Source organism: Anabrus simplex, chromosome 1 (genome assembly GCF_040414725.1).
Source record: "Anabrus simplex isolate iqAnaSimp1 chromosome 1, ASM4041472v1, whole genome shotgun sequence".
Taxonomy (NCBI): domain Eukaryota; kingdom Metazoa; phylum Arthropoda; class Insecta; order Orthoptera; family Tettigoniidae; genus Anabrus; species Anabrus simplex.
The window spans coordinates 1,699,152,742-1,699,172,895 of NC_090265.1; the positions used below are offsets into that span (position 1 = coordinate 1,699,152,742).

A 20,154-nucleotide genomic window follows, 5' to 3' on the forward strand; every position below is an offset into this window, starting at 1 on the left:
AAAGAATTCTTGTTTCATAATTATGAGTCTGTGAATTAGTAATTACTGATGTGTTTGAGCGGACCAATTTGTTTTGAATTTTATAGATCATAATTATAGAAGCCTTTATGCGGAGGTTTGGAAGTGATAATATATTACAATATTTATACAGATCTTCAGTTGGTGTCAGAATGGGCAGTTTGAAGATTATTTTTAGTGCTCTCTTCCTAAGGACCTCCACCTTTCCAAATAATTCTTTATTACAGCATGCCCAGACTTGTATCATATAAGAGATGTGGCTTTCAATAAGAGCATAGTAAATACCCTTCAACAACCCACGAGAGAACTTATATCGCAATCTACTGAGGATACCAATCACAGGGATAATTTTATTACAAATAGTATCCACATGATTACTTCACGACAGATTTTCATGTATAATCAGTCCTAAGAGTTTAGTACTGTGCACTTTCATTACTCTGTGATTGAAGAAAAGCAGATTTTTATCCAAATTTAATACATATAAAGGTTTGTGAAAATGTATGTAGTTTGTTTTTGTTAGATTTCTAGTTAATCGGTTGGAATTAAGCCATGTTTCAAGTAATCAAATATCCTGCTGCATATTTTGTTCAAGTTCATGATTGCTAGAGCCTGTATAAAAAATATTAGTGTCATAAGCAAAAATGGATAGTCTTCCATTTAATTTAAGGTGACCAATATCATTAATGAAGATAAGAAACAATAAAGTCCCCAGCACAGAACCCTGAGGCACACCAATTGATATCACCTTTACATTACTCTGAGTATTATTACATGTAACAAACTGCTCCCTATTTGGTAATCAACAAACCAATCCAATGCAATACCTCTAATGCCTGCTACTTCTAATTTATGTAATAGAAATTTATGATCAACTGTGTCAAAAGCCTTTTTAAGATCTATAAATAAGCCAGCTGCTAACATACCTGAGTAAAGCTTGTTGTAGTTTAATAATAATATCCTCAATAGCATTACTGGTACTCGAGTGAGGTAGGAAACCATACTGAAATTGATAAAAATACTTATTATTTAACAAAAAATCTAATAATCTTTTTTTAACCACTTGTTCTAAAATCTTAGATAAAGGAGGTAGTACCGAGATTGGTCTGTAATTACTTACATTACAGCACTACAACTGTTTTTAAGATTATTAATTATTTGTTCAATTTCATTTTCATTGGTAGGGGTTAAAAACAAGGAGTTAGATGGGCCAGGTTCAAGGTGAGGGTATTTACACTGAGGAATGTTCTTAGCTAAAGGCAGACCCATATCAGTGAAATAGTCATTAAATATAGTAGAAATTTGACTAGAGTCAGTCACCAACTTATCATTTACTTTCAATTGTATTTCTTCATTGTTACAGTTATTAGTTGTTAAAATATTATTAATAACTTTCCACTGATTATTTGTGCTGTTTAACCTATTGATATAATAATTATTTTCTAGATCTCTTTTCATTCTAGTAACCCTGTTATGTATGTCTTTAGAGTCTTGTATTAACTGCTGTGAAATATAGTCACATCCCATACTAAATCTCATCTGTTGTCTTTTAATTTTATAATATAAATTATTTTTTTTGTTTGATTAAATTTAACAGCTCCGAAGTAAACCATGGGTAAAAGGGTCTAACTTTCTTATTTAGATTAGGACTTTCATTTTTAACTAAAGCAGTACTTTCTTTAAAATATGTCATTAATTTATTTGTTATGATATCCGAGCCATCGTCTTCATTTATAGTTAATGGCGTTTGAGACATGTATATTTCCATAGATGGGACATGGTATTTTGTAGGTTGCATTACATAATTTCTTTGTGTATTCATTTTGGGTGTAATATTAATATCCAAGATTAATAAATTGTGATCACTCAGATCATTTATTATGTTATATATTTTATATTTGCAGATTCTGTTTATATAAAAATGATCTATAAGTGTACTAGTTGTCAATGAAATTCTAGTAGGAAAGAGAGTGTTACATGAACTCTGATTATAACACCCACAGAGATTCTGAAGCTCAGTAGATATATTACTCTGTTTTCATTTATTTATGTTACGGAGTTATCCATGGTAGTTAGAGGTGAAAGAAGGTGCGGGCGGGAATAGGTCTCAACTTACGAAATTAAAGTTAATTTAAAACTTTAACAAAGGTTATATTTTCTTTTCAAAATCAACAAATGACAACAAATAACAAAGATGTAACAGGTACCAAGTAGCAGATTAACAATTTAAGAATTTACAGATCCCCAAGATTAATTTCTGAGCTCTCAGCTCACCACCACAATAGTTACAGGGCAGAAAACCCCTAAGTGCAAGGAGCACTAGCTGCTAATTACAATGTTAAGATGAAAACAGCAGACCTGCTTTCAATTTTACCAGCCTGTCAAAGGCTAAAACAACCTTTATTCCTAACTGCCCTTAAGGTACACATACCGTGAAACAGGGGTATCTTGTACCCAACCTACAGGGACTTCACATGAAGAAAACAAACACTGGGTTAATTAAATGGCCCAAAAAACAAATTGACTGGAGGTGTAGCTTGCACTCCTACATGAAACTTCTTAAAACCTAGATGGCACTCGGCCAGTTATACAGGGGCTAATCTCATACTATGGAGGTGACACGATAAGAAAACTTTATTACATTACGAAGAGAAGAAAAACGGTTATGAAAACATAGTCACCTCAAAACAATATGAGTGGGAGCTCGAGAGGGTTAGGCACTCTCTATCCCAATTTGTAGTCAAAGAGACGAAATTTTACCAAATGTCTATTACATTTTAAAGATAGGTTACATGAGAAAGGTTTCGAACCTGCCCCGAGGATTAAACTGCTGAGCTAGCAAGAAATAAAGTTATTAAACGGCCATTACCTTGTGGATGAACTGCTACCCGAAGAAAGAGGCGCTTCCCGCCCCCTGCTATCTAAGTTCACACACTGCGAAAGATGTTACTGAAGAGGCCCCGAGACAAGAAAATCAGCAGTTTATATATCCTCGTGGAACATTCGAGACCTTTCATGAATGATAACAACCCGCCCATAAATTTTTATTGGTCGGCTAAAGATTACAAGTCAAAACTAAAGAAGACATCTAGGAATGGTGGAAAATTAATTACAGAAATTACTCATTGGTCAAATTCAAAACTGGCGGAAAGAGAAGGGTTATTCTGCCAACCCAAAAAATGAATGAAAGAAATTTAACAAAGAACAAACTTATGAATACCTAATTTCTTCAAAAAAAAAAAAAAAAAAACCAGTTCCTTCACTTCGCAGTAGGGTGCACAATTATCGTTCTTAAGTAGTGCCATCTAGAAGAGAATATTCACACTTCTTACTACAGAGCAAACAAATACAAATCGAAACAAACATAGTTCAGAACACTTCAAAATTCACAGTAGAGACATCTTCCGAGAAACTTTTGATTTAATACAGATTGTTAAAGTTCAGGCTTCCTCCTGTAGAGGGTTTTCAACTGGCGCAATATTTGAATTCGCGGCGTGGAGGTGTACTGCCCGGTACAATTCATATTAAAGTAATACAAAATGTTTTGCCCCCTTTATTCCAAATATCTTTTAAACATTTTAGAAAATCTTTGGAAAATTTGGTATGAGGGTTATATATTGCTACTAAGTGAATGTCATTCACAAACCCCTTTATCTCGATTAATAATATACTATATGAACTGGCATTACTGTTAATAGATAATAATACATTAGCCTTATACAGTTCCTTTATACAAATGGCAATTCCACCACCTCTATTATGTGATCTAGAGCAAAAGTGACCATCATATCCATTCAGATTGAAATATTTTTCTTCCTCAGGAAAAACCCATGTTTCAACAATTACAATGATTTCAGGATATTGTGCTTCCTGTACTGTATAAAGTAAATTACTCCACTTATTACGAATACTTTGGGAGTTGATGTATAGAATTCTAGTTCCATCTTTGCTAGTAAGCTCCTGTAGTTCACTTAGCTGGAATTCAGAACCCTCCACAAAAAATAACTTGGATTATTCATGTACCTACAAGTAAATAGCCTACCAAAGTCCTAAGGGGAAGAGAGAGCTAAGACATCATCTATGTTTCTGATATGTATAATGCTAGAAGTATCATTTCTCCTTACAAAAATTCTCCCTTCCCTTGACCACACATACTTGAAGCCTTTTGTTCCAAGGTCTTTAGGCCTTTAGGCTGATTCTCCACGAGCAGGTAAAACGCCGCTGTTCGCCCGCCTGAACGCTCAAACTTTATGCCTATTCTACACGAGCGGTTGAATTGACGCCTGTAAACAGCGACAAAAACGCCGGCGACACGCGCAGCCATTCTCCACCAGCGATAAACCCGCCATACTGTAATGATGGATGTCGTGCAAATAGGTTGTGTTGTCGGAGCTGTTAAACTACAGTTATTAGCAATATTAAAAAGTAAACCTGGTAAGAAAAGACGTTGGTGGACTCACCCTGCGTTATCGAATCGGCTCACCACTGGACAATTTCATTTAAAGTTGTGCGAACACTGGAACTATCCGGAAATGTTTTTCCAATATTATAGAATGTCAGTTGCTTCATTCGATGAGCTTTTTGAACTTATTAAGTTGCGTATTACTAAACGAGTGAAGTGGTAGTTTATGGGAAGTTCTGAAATTTAATTCTCAAATATTTATATTTTTAGTGGTCTTATCAATAAATATTACATAAATCAAGTTATATAGAATTAAATTTCCGATCATTTATGTCTCTTACATGTTTACCGTACCGGCTATGACAACAGAGACATTCATGAATTTATATTTTTGTTGCTAAGTCCATATCAACGCCGAACCAGGATAAAATGGCTTAACAGAATATGATGAAAATCGGTACATAGAGTCGGGGAATAAGAAACTACAGTCTAAGCTATAAACAATTTTATTCACCCTGGATGAAACTGCAGTTTAGGAAAAGGCACCTAAAATGTATTTTTTAATACCTACAATAAGTTATTTGGTCCTATCGAAAAGTACTGCATAACAAAAGTTAGAGATAATGCAATTTCCGATCACTTATGTTTTATTGCCAAAGACCGTAGCCGTGTTGAAACACCGGATCCCGTGAGATCTCCGAAGTTAAGCAACATTGGGCGTGATCAAGCTTGGGATGGGTTGCCACACGCTGTTGGTGGGGGTAAAGGAATGGAGGAGCGGAAAAGAACTGGCCACTCCACCGCACGTAAACTCCGGCTCAGGCACACCTCTGCGGAGGTTCGGTCCTGCCTTCGAGCAGAATGCACCCTTACCTTTATGTTTTATTCACTTTCACCGCACCGACTATGATAAGAGTGGTATTTCAGAGTCGGAAGAAAACTAAATGTGAAGGCCTACTATATCGAAAGCGCATAACATTCATCAACAATAACATTATATTGACCATTGTTTGTTGTGATGTTCTTTGTCTCTTATGCTGCCGCTTAACTCCGATATATGGGATTACTGCTGCGTACAGTGTATAACAGCCTGACTGAATATTGGCGGGAAATAGCTGGGGAGTTAGAAAACGTTCATCTTTAGCATTCCATTCCTCTGGTTCATATATTTCCTGATACTGCTAGTACGTAACATATTGGTTCATCATAGTATTCCAGCTATTCGATCCCTACTCTGACGCGCTGTTTTGAATGAGCAGTGTGCACATTTAAGGCAGAGGCTCACTTAGTAGTAGTAGTAGTAGTAGTAGTAGTAGTAGTAGTACAGTAGTAGTAGTAGTAGTATGACCTGGTCTAGAATTACAATTTAGGTCCACTCCAAATTATAGCACCACAATTCACTAAATAATTCAAAATTCAACCCTAAAAAGAGCCGTTTCTTAAGAAAAGCTTCTTCCGCTTCACTTTTATTAAATCTATATTCATTTTATTCCAAATTAGCCCTGAAGAGGGGCTTTCTCCTCTGGCTTTGAGGAAGAATTTGCCTCCAAGTCAAATAGTTTCTTCCCCCGCCAGTGTAGTGAATTGAGATTTTCTGATTCATTGTGTATTGCTAGGAAACAGAGTAGTAGTTTTTGCCCTGGGACTCTCCACTATTCGACCCTGCCCCCCCCCCCCAAAAAAAAAAGACGAAGAGTGTTCACGGATCACGATTGTCTGCGGCTTGGTCACTCCAGCTCTGAAAATTTGGATTGTTAGATCGCAAGCGTAGTACTGTTCATTAAAAGTGAGAAAATGCGTGGTTTTTCATTTGATCGAATATTTCATATCCAAGATTGCTTTTAATCGTGTCATTCCTACTGACATCATTGTAATGAGCTATGTTCATTTCAGTTGAGAAATGACTAATACAGTCTTTCTGAGGATGTAAAAAAGGCAGGTGGAGATTGAGTGTCTGCCATTATAATGCTCCCCAACCTGATTTTGACTGACGGTAGGCAAGCGGGCCTATCGTTACAATGGATATTCCCTAATACAGTCTTCATATTAGAAAAGATGTTCGGTGAATTCCCCGTCGCGTTTCTAGGGTAACGTTAGGAGCTATGGAACTTAATACAATCTTGCTCAAAACATGTACACTACCCAACCTAGAATTCTGTATACAATGTAGAATTCCGTAGCGAAGCACAGGTACATCAGCTAGTAAAGAATATACTACACTCCAGGCAATTCCTATCGTAAGACAGAGGCGGGTGAACTGCTCCCTGCCGCCACGTGGAGTATGACTCGCTGTTCTACCGCGAGCGGAAATAACGCCTCTGCTGGCGTTAGACCCGCCTGCCCGCTCATGGACGCGTCCACCCGCGGCGGGCAAACCGCCCGTGTAGACAGTGCTACAAATATCCCATAGTTCTGTTCCGCAAGCGGGTTTGTAGCGGGCGAACAGCGGCGTTTTACCTGCTTGTGGAGAATGAGCCTTAGATTTAGCTGTTAGGTGGTCATTGATGTAAATAGTATGGCTAGTGGCATTAATATTAAGTGCAGTGGATGAAAGTTGCCTAACATTTTTCTTTGCAACCATAAGTTTATGCTTCTTCCATCTATTCATGAACCACAATAGGTCTAGGCAGAGATTTATTGGATGTTGGAATTCTATGAGCAGTGTCAATGTCTGTTTTATTGATCACACAACCAACTGCTGAGCCAATATCCGTGACTAATTTATATACATCTTCACTTTGTAGTTCTGGTATACCATGAATTTCCACGTTATTACGTCGTAAGTATTGATTAAGTTGATCAATCTCGTCACAAGATTTGGATTTCATAGTTTCCAGTTCTAATTGCAGTTCTTTTATTTTTGTATCTTTTTCATTTACTACCTTTCTAAGATCTTCAATAATCTTCATATTGAAGTCGATGCCGTCCTTAAGCCTATCAATTACTTTACCGATTAGTCGCTCAAGGATACAATCGAAGAACGTAGAAGTATTCAGTATTTCACGAACAGTTGATTCTAGATTGTCAAGTCCACTTTCAGTAACTCGGATGTTAATTTCGTCCACTTCGAGACACTGTAACTGACCCTGGGTATCCATCATGCTGCTGTTCTTGTTCTTATTCTTTTGCTTTTGCTTATTCCGTGACATAACCTACAATTACACTATCACAAAGCGAGAATACAAAATTATATAATTACACAGCACTTTAAGGTTAGCCAGCAGAACGTGATTTTTCCTTTCAATAGTCACTCGAAAATGTACATTACTATAACGTAGGAAGACTTCAAATTCCTTTAATTACCCGCCACAAAGACTACTTTAAGAGACAAACATACATCACACAATATTAGAGCCGCCATTACCCAGCAAACTTTTACACCACATTGTTAATCCCCTGTAATTAATCAGGATCAATATATATTTATATGTGTATTAAAAAGGAAAACCACTTAAGTGCAGTATTTAAGTTTATTCTTAAATATTTGTTACTTGATTCTAAAGTCAATACGGGTTTTTAATAAAAATGAAGCTGTTATAGCTTGTTAGTTGTAATAGTGAAGGAGAAGGTTTATGTAAACTTCCTTGTACAAAAACCGAGTGGACTCTTTATTTGGTCAAACTTTGTATATCTCACTGCATGTTTTGTTAAGATCTTTCATACTAAAATATTCCTGAAATATATTGCCGTACCTCTCCAAGGCTCTGGCGACTAGTGTGCTGTTGAGACACCCCACTTACCAGTGTTTTGGTGAGATGGTAATCCAACTGATGAGCCCAATGCTACACGGATGCAAATGCTGGTAATTTCATGATTGAAAAAGCCTAAAAACCCTAAATACTTTAATATTGACATTCTGTGAAATTAAATTATAGTTTCCAGAAGGGAGCTTAATGTTTAATAAGATATTTGCCTTATTCTTAAGTACACATTCGTCCAATACATATTTTGCCAATATACTTGTTCTGTTATTTTAAGAAAGTGACAGGCAGCACTTAGTGCAGTTTTTCTAACCTTCTTGTTGGTAAAGTATAGATAAATCTCTGTGTATTAATTGGTTAAGAAATCTCTATTACCATTTAACTCATAGTTTTAGTGACCAAACCAGTATAAGAATATTAGGAACTTAAACAATCAGCAGCTGTATTTTATGACAGATTTGTAGATTTCAAATTATCACACCTACATGCACTTGTTTTTATATTATTGCACCTTCATGTGCCCTTGTTTTTAAATAAATTCATAAAAATAGTGCACTCAAACATCTTTGTAGGCATCATGCCTCTAGTGGCCATTGGGTGAACTAACTGTACCTGCCTTTTCCCTGACTTGAACATTACTTGTTTACATAATTGATAATAAACTTTTAAAGAATTGTGCTCTCATTTGTTTTTAGACTAGATGGCTCATCTTGAGAACCAACAAAATAGAATTTGTAGTTCATTGGCAGCAAGCAATCTGTTTATCCTCAAAATCCGGTGTATGGGCATTCAGTAATTCCCGCAGGATATAGGAAAAGGAATATTTCAAATTATTCGGCTGCTGAACATTTCCAATGATTGTCAAAGAGAAAGAATTAGTGAAAAGTTTGAGCTCCAAAATTGTCGTACTTTGAGTAGTTCTGTGGATTGAAAGTTAGAAACTTCATTTTGTTCCGTATTGACCTGGGATTACAGTAAAATGAAAATTTTAAAGGTCCACCTTTTCAATACCATGAATGTTTATTGATGTGAAAATATATCACATAACGTCTAGAGAAGGAATTTTTTAACAGCAGCACCTTTTCAATAATTAAGAAAGACCCGACCCAACGAATTCAGCGACAATTAAAACAAACCTTAAAGAACACTTCCTTTCTTTTCACGGACCTCAAAATCTAAGCTTTTAAATATGAACTGGGTCTTTCTACAGCTAAAGCTCTCCCAAAGATCCATAAGGCCAACATCCCTATCCGCCGTATTATTAACTGTAGGCCTAGCCCTCTGTATAAAGCCTCTCAATTTGTCCAAAGTTTCTTGGCTAAAAACTACCATTTTCTTGCCAATAAGTCTATTAAAAACACCACTGAACTAATTGACAAACTAAAGACCTTCGACTTGCAACCTAACCACTCCCTTCATTCTTTTGACATAGTCAACATGTATCCGAGCATACAAACAGCAAAGCTTTTCCCTATCATTGAAAGCAACTTCAAGAATTACAGTCCTATTAACAAACTTGAAATATATGACTTTATCTCCATTCTGAAATTAGTCGTCAATAATAACTTTTTCACTTTTGACAAAACTATTTATCAACAAGACGGATTAGCAATGGGTTCACCCGCCTCTGGTATCTTAGCGGAGTTTTATTTAGATTATCTGGAACACTCTAAAATCAACAACAACTTTCCCAACATTTATATCACGCCTAATTTGGCTTTCAATCTTTTCGTCAGGTCTCCACGTTTCCATACTGAACTGGGAATCGTGACGTTAATTCAAATTATGATCTTCACAAGACCACATTGTTGGCTTCAAAGCCACCTGAATTAAGCCTGTTAATTACCTCAACTTAAGAGAACAAGATTATTCTTCCCACTGATAACATATGAGGCCTTATGATTTATGCACTTCAAGCTGGACTATTCTCTTGTTTATCAAGACTCAACAACTGGGATACCTTCTCAAAAATGTTACGTTTTACAGTCAGACACACCACATCATTTCAACTGGTTATAATCTAACAGTGACTTTATAGGTGCTGTCATATGTTTTAGATGGTTATACGCACCATACCCTCATCATTTTAATGTTACATTTAAAATTTGCCTTAGTTGGTGCATTTAAATGTTGTATATAGATACACCTTCTGTTCTACAAACCTCAAGCTGGACTACTTTCTTGTGTATCATACCCTAACTATTGTTACCTTCTCTGTTTTGATTTCATTGTTTTAACTTTTGACAATTTAGCTTTCAACATTAATCCTTGTATTTGCTGTCATGTGTTTTATATTTCAACTAGTCATAGTTTAACATTTGTCTTGTAGGTGCTATCATGTGTTATATATTGCTATTCGATAAGTTGCATTTTGCTCAATTGATTTGTTGGCTGATGATGACGCGCAATGAGCGTCGAAACTAGTACCAACCTTCTCTAGACGTTATGTGATATATATTCACATCAATAAACATTCATGGTATTGAAAAGGTGGACCTTTAACATTTTCATTTTACTGTAGTTCTGTGGATGCGTTTACGGAAACAGGAAGACTAGAAAGTATAGCACACAAGTTCATTTTTACTTGAACGGCTGAGGCAACAGTATATGCACACAGGCATGGATTCCCATAAACTACAACTTAGGTGGGAATATTATTAAAACTGAGCTAGTTGGCTGTGCGGTTAGGCCTCTGTGAGCTTGCATTCAGAAGATGGGTTTGAACCCCACTGTTGGCAGCCCTGAAGATGGCTGTCTGAGGTTTCCTATTTTCACGCTAGGTAAATGCTGGTGCTGTATCTTAATTAAGGCGACGGTCACTTCCTTCCCACTCCTAGCCCTTTCCTATCCCATTGTCATCATAAGACCTGTTTGTGTTGGTGTGGCATAAAGCAAATTGTTAAAAAGTATTATTAAAAAATGAAATAAAGGCTGCAACACACACTATAATATTTTATTTTGTTATATTGGAAGCCATTTCTTTTCACTTTTGACTACCACCTGTGGGTGGGGGACGCAGATGAAGGATACACCCACGGTATCCGCTGCCTGTCGTAAGAAGTGACTAAAAGGGGCCCCAGGCACACTCAACTTGGGTGCGTGTGTTGGCGACCACAGGGCCCTTAGCTGAGCCCTGGCATGTGCTTCCACTTACTTGTGTCAGGCTCCTCACTTTCATCTATGCTGTCCAATCTCCTTCGGTCAACTCTTGTTCTTTTCCGACCCCAACGGTATTAGAGAATTTGACCTAGGGAGTCTTTCATGTTCATGCCCTTCGTGGCCCTTGTCTTTCTTTGTCCGGTACTGAATTTTTCGAATTGCTGGATCCCTTCATCTCTTTTTTCTCTCTCTCTTTACTTCCTGTGAGTGGAGGACGGAGGCGAAGAATACACCCACAGTATCCCCTGCATGTCGTAAGAGGCGACTAAGGGAAGATGACTTTAGAACTGTGAGACTACTTGTGATTAGTACCATTATGTGTGGAATACCATGGGTCGACTTTACTTGCGACTAGTACCACCTTGCGAGAAAAACCATGGGTCTATGTTACATAGGAGCAGCACCATTATGCAAGGAACCTAATGGGTCTTGATGTTGCTTGTGATAAGTGTCATCGTGTGCATTCCACCGGTGTGTTCAACCTGGGTTAGTGTTACTTATGAGTAGGACCACTTCATGAGAAACACCGTGGGTCTGTGTTGCCTGAGAGTAGTACCACTGTGTGAGGAAAGCCATGGGTTTGTGTTGCCTGTGGGCGTTACCATAATGTGTGATACACCCTGGGTCTACATTGCCTATGATTAGTACCACTGTGACCAACACCATGAGTATACATGGTCTGTGATTAGTTCCATTATGTGAGGAACACCACAGGAATACTGGCGTGTGGTTACTGATTAGATTCAAACATGAATAGACATTCATGTTGTGTCATGATTAGAGCCCGGATTTCCATGCAAATGCATGTTTTTAAATAATGTAGTTACACTTCTCAAATTTTGCAAATATTCGTTTTATGACTTAACGATTCCAAACAACCGCTCCTTTTCCATGCATGCTTGCATGTTTTGGTCTTTTTAGGAGAAAATGCATGCATAATGCATATTTTGAAGATTTTGGATTTAATAGCGAATATTTGGACGTTTATATTGCATAACATGACTTTTCTTCTGAATTTGTCACACATCTAATGTTAAGTTGCATGATAGTGTCTTTTATGAATGTTGGTTTGCAGAATTTGTGACTGTTTTACCGCGTTATATGTCTGTTATTGAGAGACGGATAGAATTAGAATGTATTAATGGAATCCTACCTGACAACCAATGTTAGTACATACTGTACAAATCGTATAATCCAATTAGCCAAGCACATTCTTATCTGTTGCTTGAGTAAACGTTGATGTAAACAGGAAGGGCTGGTGCTGACCGCTGTAATTCTTAGAAATAAGGTGGTTGTTGTTTGAGTCATCGGGCCATAGACTAGTTTGATGCAGCTCTCCATGCCACCCTAACCTGTGCTAAACTTTTCATCTCTACGTAACTACTGCATCCTACATCTGCTCTAATCTGATATTCAAACCTTGCTCTACCCCTACTGTTCTTACCACCTACATTTCCTTCAAAAACCAACTGCACAAGTCCTGGGTGTCTTAAGATGTGTCCTATCATTTGATGTCCTCTTCTTGTCAAATTTAGCCAAATCGATCTCCTCTCCCCAATTCGATTCAGTATCTCTTCATACGTGATTCGATCTCTCCATCTCACCTTCAGCATTCTTCTGTAACACCACATTTCAAAAGCTTCTGTTCTTCTACCGGGCGAGTTGGCCGTGCGCGTAGAGGCGCGCGGCTGTGAGCTTGCATCCGGGAGATAGTAGGTTCGAATCCCACTATCGGCAGCCCTGAAGATGGTTTTCCGTGGTTTCCCATTTTCACACCAGGCAAATGCTGGGGCTGTACCTTAATTAAGGCCACGGCCGCTTCCTTCCAACTCCTAGGCCTTTCCTATCCCATCGTCGTCATAAGACCTATCTGTGTCGGTGCGACGTAAAGCCCCTAGCAAAAAAAGCTTCTGTTCTCTTTCTTTCTGAGCTAGTTATCATCCATGTTTCACTTCCATACAATGCCACGCTCCACACGAAAGTCTTCAAAAACATCTTTCTAATTCCTATATCAATGTTTGAAGTGAGCAGATTTCTTTTCTGAAGAAAGCTCTTCCTTGCTTGTGCTAGTCTGCATCTTATGTCCTCCTTACTTCTGCCATCATTAGCTATTTTACTACCCAAGTAACAATATTCATCTACTTCCTTTAAGACTTCATTTCCTAATCTAATATTTCCTGCATCACCTGCCTTTGTTCAACTGCACTCCATTACTTTTGTTTTGGACTTATTTATTTTCATCTTGTACTTCGTCCATATCATTCAGCAACTTCTCGAGATCTTCTGTAGTCTCAGATAAAATAACAAAATCATCGGTAAATCTCAAGGTTTTGATTTCCTCTCCTTGGACTGTGATTCCCTTTCCAAATTTCTCTTTGATTTCCTTTACTGCCTATTCTATGTAAACATTGAAAAGGAGAGGGGACAAACTGCAGCCTTGCCTCACTCCTTTCTGGATTGCCACTTCTTTTTCAAAGCCCTCGATTCTTATCACTGCAGACTGATTTTTATACAGATTGTAGATAATTCTTCGTTCTGGGTATCTGATCCCTATCATCTTCAGAATCATAAATAGCTTGGTCCAATCAACATTATCAAATGCCTTTTCTAGATCTATGAATGCCATGTACGTGGGCTTGTCCTTCTTGATTCATTTCTCTAAGATCAGATGTAAAGTCAGGATTGCTTCACGTGTTCCTACATTTCTTCTGAAGCCAAATTGATCTTCTCCCATCTCAGCTTCAACTTGTTTTTCCATTCTTCTGTAAATAATACGTGTTAAAATTTTGCCAGAATGAGATACTAAACTAATGGTGCGGTAGTTTTCACACCGATCAGCACCGGCTTTCCTTGGAATAGGTATAAAAACATTCTGCCGGAAATCGGATGGGACTTCTCCTGTCTCATACATCTTACACACTAAATGAAATAACCTTGCCATGCTGGTTTCTTCTAAGGCAGTCAGTAATTCAGAGGGAATGTCATCAATTCCAGGTGCCAGGTCGCTCACAGTTCTGTCAAACTCTGACCTCAAAATTGGGTCTCCCATTTCATCAGCATCAACAGCCTCTTCTTGTTCCAGAACCAAATTATCTACTTCTTCACCTTGATACAACTGTTGGATATGTTCTTGCCATCTTTCTGCTTTGTCTTCTTTCCCTAGAAGTGGCTTTCCATCTGAGCTCTTAATATTCATACACCTAGATTTCCTTTCTCCAAAGGCTTCCTTGATTTTCCTGTATGCAGCATCTATCTTTCCCACGACCATACAACCTTCGACATCCTTGCACTTCTCCTTCAGCCAGTCTTCCTTAGCTACCTTGCACTTTCTATCCACTTCATTCTTTAATCGCCTGTATTCTTTTCTGCCCTCCTCATTTCTAGCATTCTTGTATTTTCGTCGTTCATCAATCACGTCTAGTAACCCCTGAATTATCCACTGAGTCTTACTTGATCTTTTCTTCCTACCTAACATTTTTTCGGCAGCCCTGCTGACTTCATTTCATGACTATCACTCTTCCTCTATGTTTTTCCTTCAGCCTTTTCATTTAGCTCTTTTGCAATATGTTCCTTGAAACAATCCCTCACACTCTTTTCTTTCAACTTGTCTAGATCCCATCTTTTTGCATTCTTTCCTTTCTTCAATTTCTTCATCTTCAGAAATAAGGTATCCCAGTATAAATTGCTATAAATTGAACTGTAAATTGTGCATTACTAAATGGTGGCTCATGTTTTTCGTCTGTGTTAGATGAACAAAACAAAACTTGTATCACATTTCTGTGACGCCGCGTTACTGAGTTAGTGGCTTACAAACCTTGATTTTGTACTGAACCCTCTTTCGTTTTTATCCTGGCATTCCCTGCCCGGAACTTTCACTCGTCACACATATCAGGCCAAAATGATTGAAAGGAAGAAGGCAATTTGGGAAGCAGCACTCATGCACGCTGCAGATTTCAGTTTTGTGTTGGACTGTGTGTGAAGTGGTGTTGTCATTCCACCTGAAGTGCAAGAAGAGACCTCGTGTCAAATGGATTGAAGGAAAGGAATTCCTAAGAACGGATTGCGATGTCGTTTATTGTGATTGTTACAATAAAGATGTAAGTACCCGTTTTTTCTTTTACTTATCTCTACTAGTTTATTGTCTGGCTCCATGGCAAAATGGTCAGCATGCTGGCCTTTGGTCACAGGGGTCCCAGGTTGGATTCCTGGCAGGGTCGGGAATTTTAATCATAATTGGTTAATTTTGCTGGCACGGGGTCTGGGTGTATGTGTCGTCTTCATCACCGTTTCAACCTCATCACGACGTGCAGGTCGCCTACAGGCGTCAAATCAAAAGTCCTGCACCTGGCGAGCCAAACGTGTCCTTGGACACTCCCGGCACTAAAAGCCATACGCCATTTCAATAGTTTATTTGCCTTTAAATATTTATACTAGGCAGTGACCCACTTTATTTAAATTTTACTATTTCTGGAAAATGCACACGTTAAAAGAACGACACGTGTTTCCTTTGCAGATTAAATGTTCAAAAAAGTTTCAAGTTTATCAACATATAAGTTCCGTTTCACACACTGAAAAAATGAAACAACGAAAGGAAACCAAAATGGAATGTGTCCAAACATTTATTACCACAACACCAGCTATGCCAGGCCCAAAGCCATTTTTTATGGATTTATATGATGCTCCATTGGGGACAAATATACCTCCTGAAAAAACTGACAAACACCGTATTGAAATAGTTTTTAGAGAAGTATACAATACATTATATCCCAGATCGAACAACCTTCAGAGAAAAAAATAGCTCCTGATTTTATATGCACAGTTACAGAAAAGCAGACTTTTATTAATTTATTTACACTACTTTTTAATTAATTCATTCATTTTTGAAAAGAGGTAACCTCAAACTTACTTTGTTTAACTTTGAATGTTTAGCTGTTATTGAAGACATTCAAACGTGTCTGCGATCATCGCACAGAGAAGTAGCTGCGGCAGCTAGAGATGCGCTGAACGGAAGTCATCCGGTCCAATCCTGATTTTGAATTCATCAGGCTTATAAAAGATATATTGTATGGTGAAAATGCAAGAGATGTACAATTTGACCTCACTTTGCCCCAAATGTCTTCATTTAAGTATGCACCTGTCACTTCTTGTGATGTAGAAATATTATTTTCTGTGTTTAAAAATGTACTGACAGATAAACGGATGAGCTTAAGTGAAGACAATTTGGAGAAATTAGTTGTCGTATAATGGTTCAAAAGGAACCGAAAATGTAACCATGTGAACTGAATTTTGATAGTGCATATTTTCCACTTTACTGTGCATGTTTTGCTATATGATAGTGCATGAACGCATGCATATTTTGAGATTTGATAGTGCATGGAATTCCGGGCTCTAGTCATGATCCTTATTGTATAAGTATCATCTGAAAGTTCATATGTAGTGTGTTGGTTTTTTTTTTTTTTTTTTTTCAAATGCTGCTGATGTGTAACTACCATGTAAGCTTCATATTCCAAACATCCTTCATTGGTCTGTTATTGTTTTCTGAGTAATGTTGACTCAGTTTGTCCCTGCTTTTTGACTTTTTGATGTATTTTAAACTGGAGATTGTGTGAGGACAGTTTTATGTTAGATTGTACAATTTTTAACAGGTCTAATTTGCTTGAGTGAACCAGAAGCTGAAGAAAATGCTTTTTTAAATTTTTTATTCTCAAAACATGTGCTCGTATATCAATATGTGTTAGATCACGTACATCAAGGTTACAGACTGACTGACGGGTTTGAGTGCATGAGAAACACCTGTTGCGAGCACTAGTCTAGGACGTTATCAGATAGCACAGGCCTCGAGGAGTGTATATTACACATTCATAACTACGCTGCTTCATACAGTACATGCATATTTGCATATATTATTTCATATAAAGACACACATAATGAAATGAGTTCAACATGGTGTTTACATAACGTGTGCAAAACAACATGCTTTGTAATCACTAGGGCTCAGAAGTTGAGGGAAAGTCCTTCTTTTCTTGGGAAACCGAAGGCGAGGCCTAGCATAATATATGTTCATTTTGAGTCATTGTAGGCCAGAAAATGATGGGTTTTATTTGTCCTTATTTGCCTTTTTTTGGGTTTTTTTATTTATTGGTTGTTTTTTGTTATTTTTAGGTTGAACAGCTTTTTTTGCAAACTTCCCCTTCTTTCAACTACATTTTTTCTGCCCATTCTCAATTCGAATCATCATCATCAGTTCATCACCTTTTAAACAACTTTTCTGCAGTAAATACATATCTTTGATCCATATCTGAGAAGAGAGAAAATAATTCCTGGACGACAGAAGGAGGTACGACCAGACAGTGGACACCTGGAAAGATCACAAATCAGATAAGGAATTGGCACTTTATGACAAGACCGAGAGGGTGATGCGTGGGGTGGTTGTCTTTTGACTTTGTTCGACTTCGATTTGTAGAAGAAGGCCAAAACGTTAACATGTTTAAGTGAAGCCCAGTAAACCTCCTTTTTTGCAAGGACTTGCATCGGAATTTGGAGCGGAAGTGCTTTCTTCTGATGAAAGTATTATTTTCTGTAAATATTGTGAGGTAAAAGTTAATGTAGAAAAGCAGTTCCATGTCCAACAGCATGTTGGGCGTGAGAAACACATGAGAGCAGTTTCCCGGGCTGCGAGAAAAAGGAAATCGCAGCTTCTGTGAGGGGAAAGTGTTAGTGAATATTCTAAGACTTCTCTGTTTTACAAAGACCTTTGCAGTGCCTTAGTTGGAGCGAATATCCCATTTGCAAAGATAAGCAATGAATCTTTTAAAACGTTTATCGAACAGTATACAAATCACAACATCCTGATGAGTCTACGTTCCGAAAGGAGTAGGTGTAGCGCTGCTATGAAGACATGATGGGATAAATTCACAATTATGTTGCGGATAAGTCAATTTTTGTGTCTTATTGACGAAACAAGTGATGGAAGTGGGTTGCTGCATTGATTGTTGGTATTTTAGAGGAGGACAAGCCTATGAAAATATTTCTCCTCGCATTGAACATCCTGGAGAAAGTGAATCACCAAACTATTTGCCAGCTGTTTGACAAAAGCCTCTTTCTATTATGGCCACAGGGAATAAAGCAAGACAATGTTTTGCTTTTACTCACTGATGTGGCACCATATATGGTGAAGGCAGGAAAAGCAATTAAAGCATTTTATTCAAAGCTGGTTCATGTAACCTGCCTCGCACATGCAAAAAAGGTTTTCCAGATGTTGACAAACTAGTGTCCAGTGTTAAGGAAGTTTTTAAAATACCCGTCTAAAGTGCATCATTTTCGCGAGAATGCTCCTGATATACTCTACTTCTGGAACTAGTTCTGACACGGTGGGGTACTTGGTTAAGTGCTCGCATGTATTACTGCAATCATTTTGATTTGATTAAATCTGTGATTAACAGCTTGGATAGGATAGATGTTGCTTCCATAGCCATGTTGCAAGATCTAATGGCTAAACCTCAGTTGTAGGCCAGTTTGACATACATTAACAGTAATTTTTCTCATTTATTGACATCCTTAAACTACCTCGAAAATTGTAATGAAACCATTCATTCAATACTCTCTAAGGTGAGTGATGTACAGCAACAATTGGAACAATGTGAATGGGAAATCGGAAAAGCTGTCAGCAAAGAAATGAAACTAGTGCTTGAAAATAAACAGGGGTATCAAATTATGTGTAAGATAAGTGGAATATTGAAGGGAGAAAATGTTGATGTGAGTGTTTTCGAAGAGGAATTTTTGCCACGAGATCTCACTTGCATGAAGTATGCACCCTTATCATCTGTTGATGTGGAGGAAAGTTTCTCAATGTTTTACAATGTGCTGTCTGAAAACCAATGATCTTTTACACCTAAGAATTTGGAGATGACTATTGTAATATACTGCAGTGCCAACTGAAGTAAGGTTTCCAAATTCCAATTTCTGTAGCCCTAGTGTGCTTAAGTTATTTTACTAATTGAAATATCTTTCTCCAGGATGTCCATTGCGGGTTCACTGAATGAATTTTAGGTGGCAACGATCTTTCATTCTAAATTCTCCAAGGAGGTACTTCTTTTTTTTTTTTTTTTTAACAAACACAGATTTCCTTTTTCAAATGATTTTAATCTAAAATGTATACAATGTCTGAAAGAGGTATTTCATTAATATATTTTTGCACTGTATGTTGCATACCATCAGAATTTTGTAGTTTTAAAAAATATTTCCTCATTAAATATATAATTAAAACGAAAATGATTCTCTCATTTGAACAATTGTGAAGCGACATAATGCCCAATACCATATTTCTCCGAATCCAAGATAACCCCCATTTTTTTCCTTCAGAAAAATTAAGTCAGGCTTTGTGAAATAATATGAATGCCCTTCTTGTACAGTACGCATTTTTAGACTTGGCTTTAGTATTTCTTGTGGCTGCACAATTATTCCATTTCCGCATGTTTAATAACCATTAACTAAAAATTGGCATTGTTCTCGGGTTATCTGTAGAACGCGGAGAGGTGAAAGAAGGTGTGGGCTTAATTGGGTCTAACTATGATATCAAAAATTAATTTAAAACTTTAAATAAAGGTTATATTTCTTTTAGAATCTCAATCTTGACAAACAGTATTTTCAGGTACTGGTAATCAGGTACAAAATAGCAATAAAGATACAAAATAGAAAACCCAAGGATAGTTAGTTTACAAGTTTTGAGCTTCAGGCTCCAGATTTACAAGGTTTGAGCTTCAGGCTCCAAATTTACAAGTTTTGCAATTGTTGCATTAGTCAGATAAGGAGAGATATCTCCCAATACACAGTGTTCACGAGCACTTGGCTCCAACAGTAACAATTTACGGCCTT

The 20,154-nt window shown here is 37.4% G+C and overlaps 1 protein-coding gene across 3 annotated transcripts in view; it reads left to right on the plus strand.

The window, feature by feature from the left end:
* The window catches only part of LOC136882011 (protein tramtrack, beta isoform), a 201,056-nt gene that overhangs the window by 120,151 nt on the left and 60,751 nt on the right, over nt 1–20,154 (plus strand). Inside the window, exon 6 of one of the 3 annotated variants that reach the window (XM_067154521.2) lies at nt 15,173–15,280. The exons of the other annotated variants lie outside the window; for them this stretch is intronic. Coding sequence (XP_067010622.2) covers nt 15,173–15,259 — 87 coding nt within the window. The 3' untranslated portion in view covers nt 15,260–15,280. Of the gene's footprint in view, nt 1–15,172; nt 15,281–20,154 lie in introns of those variants that run through there. 3 annotated transcript variants of the gene reach the window in all.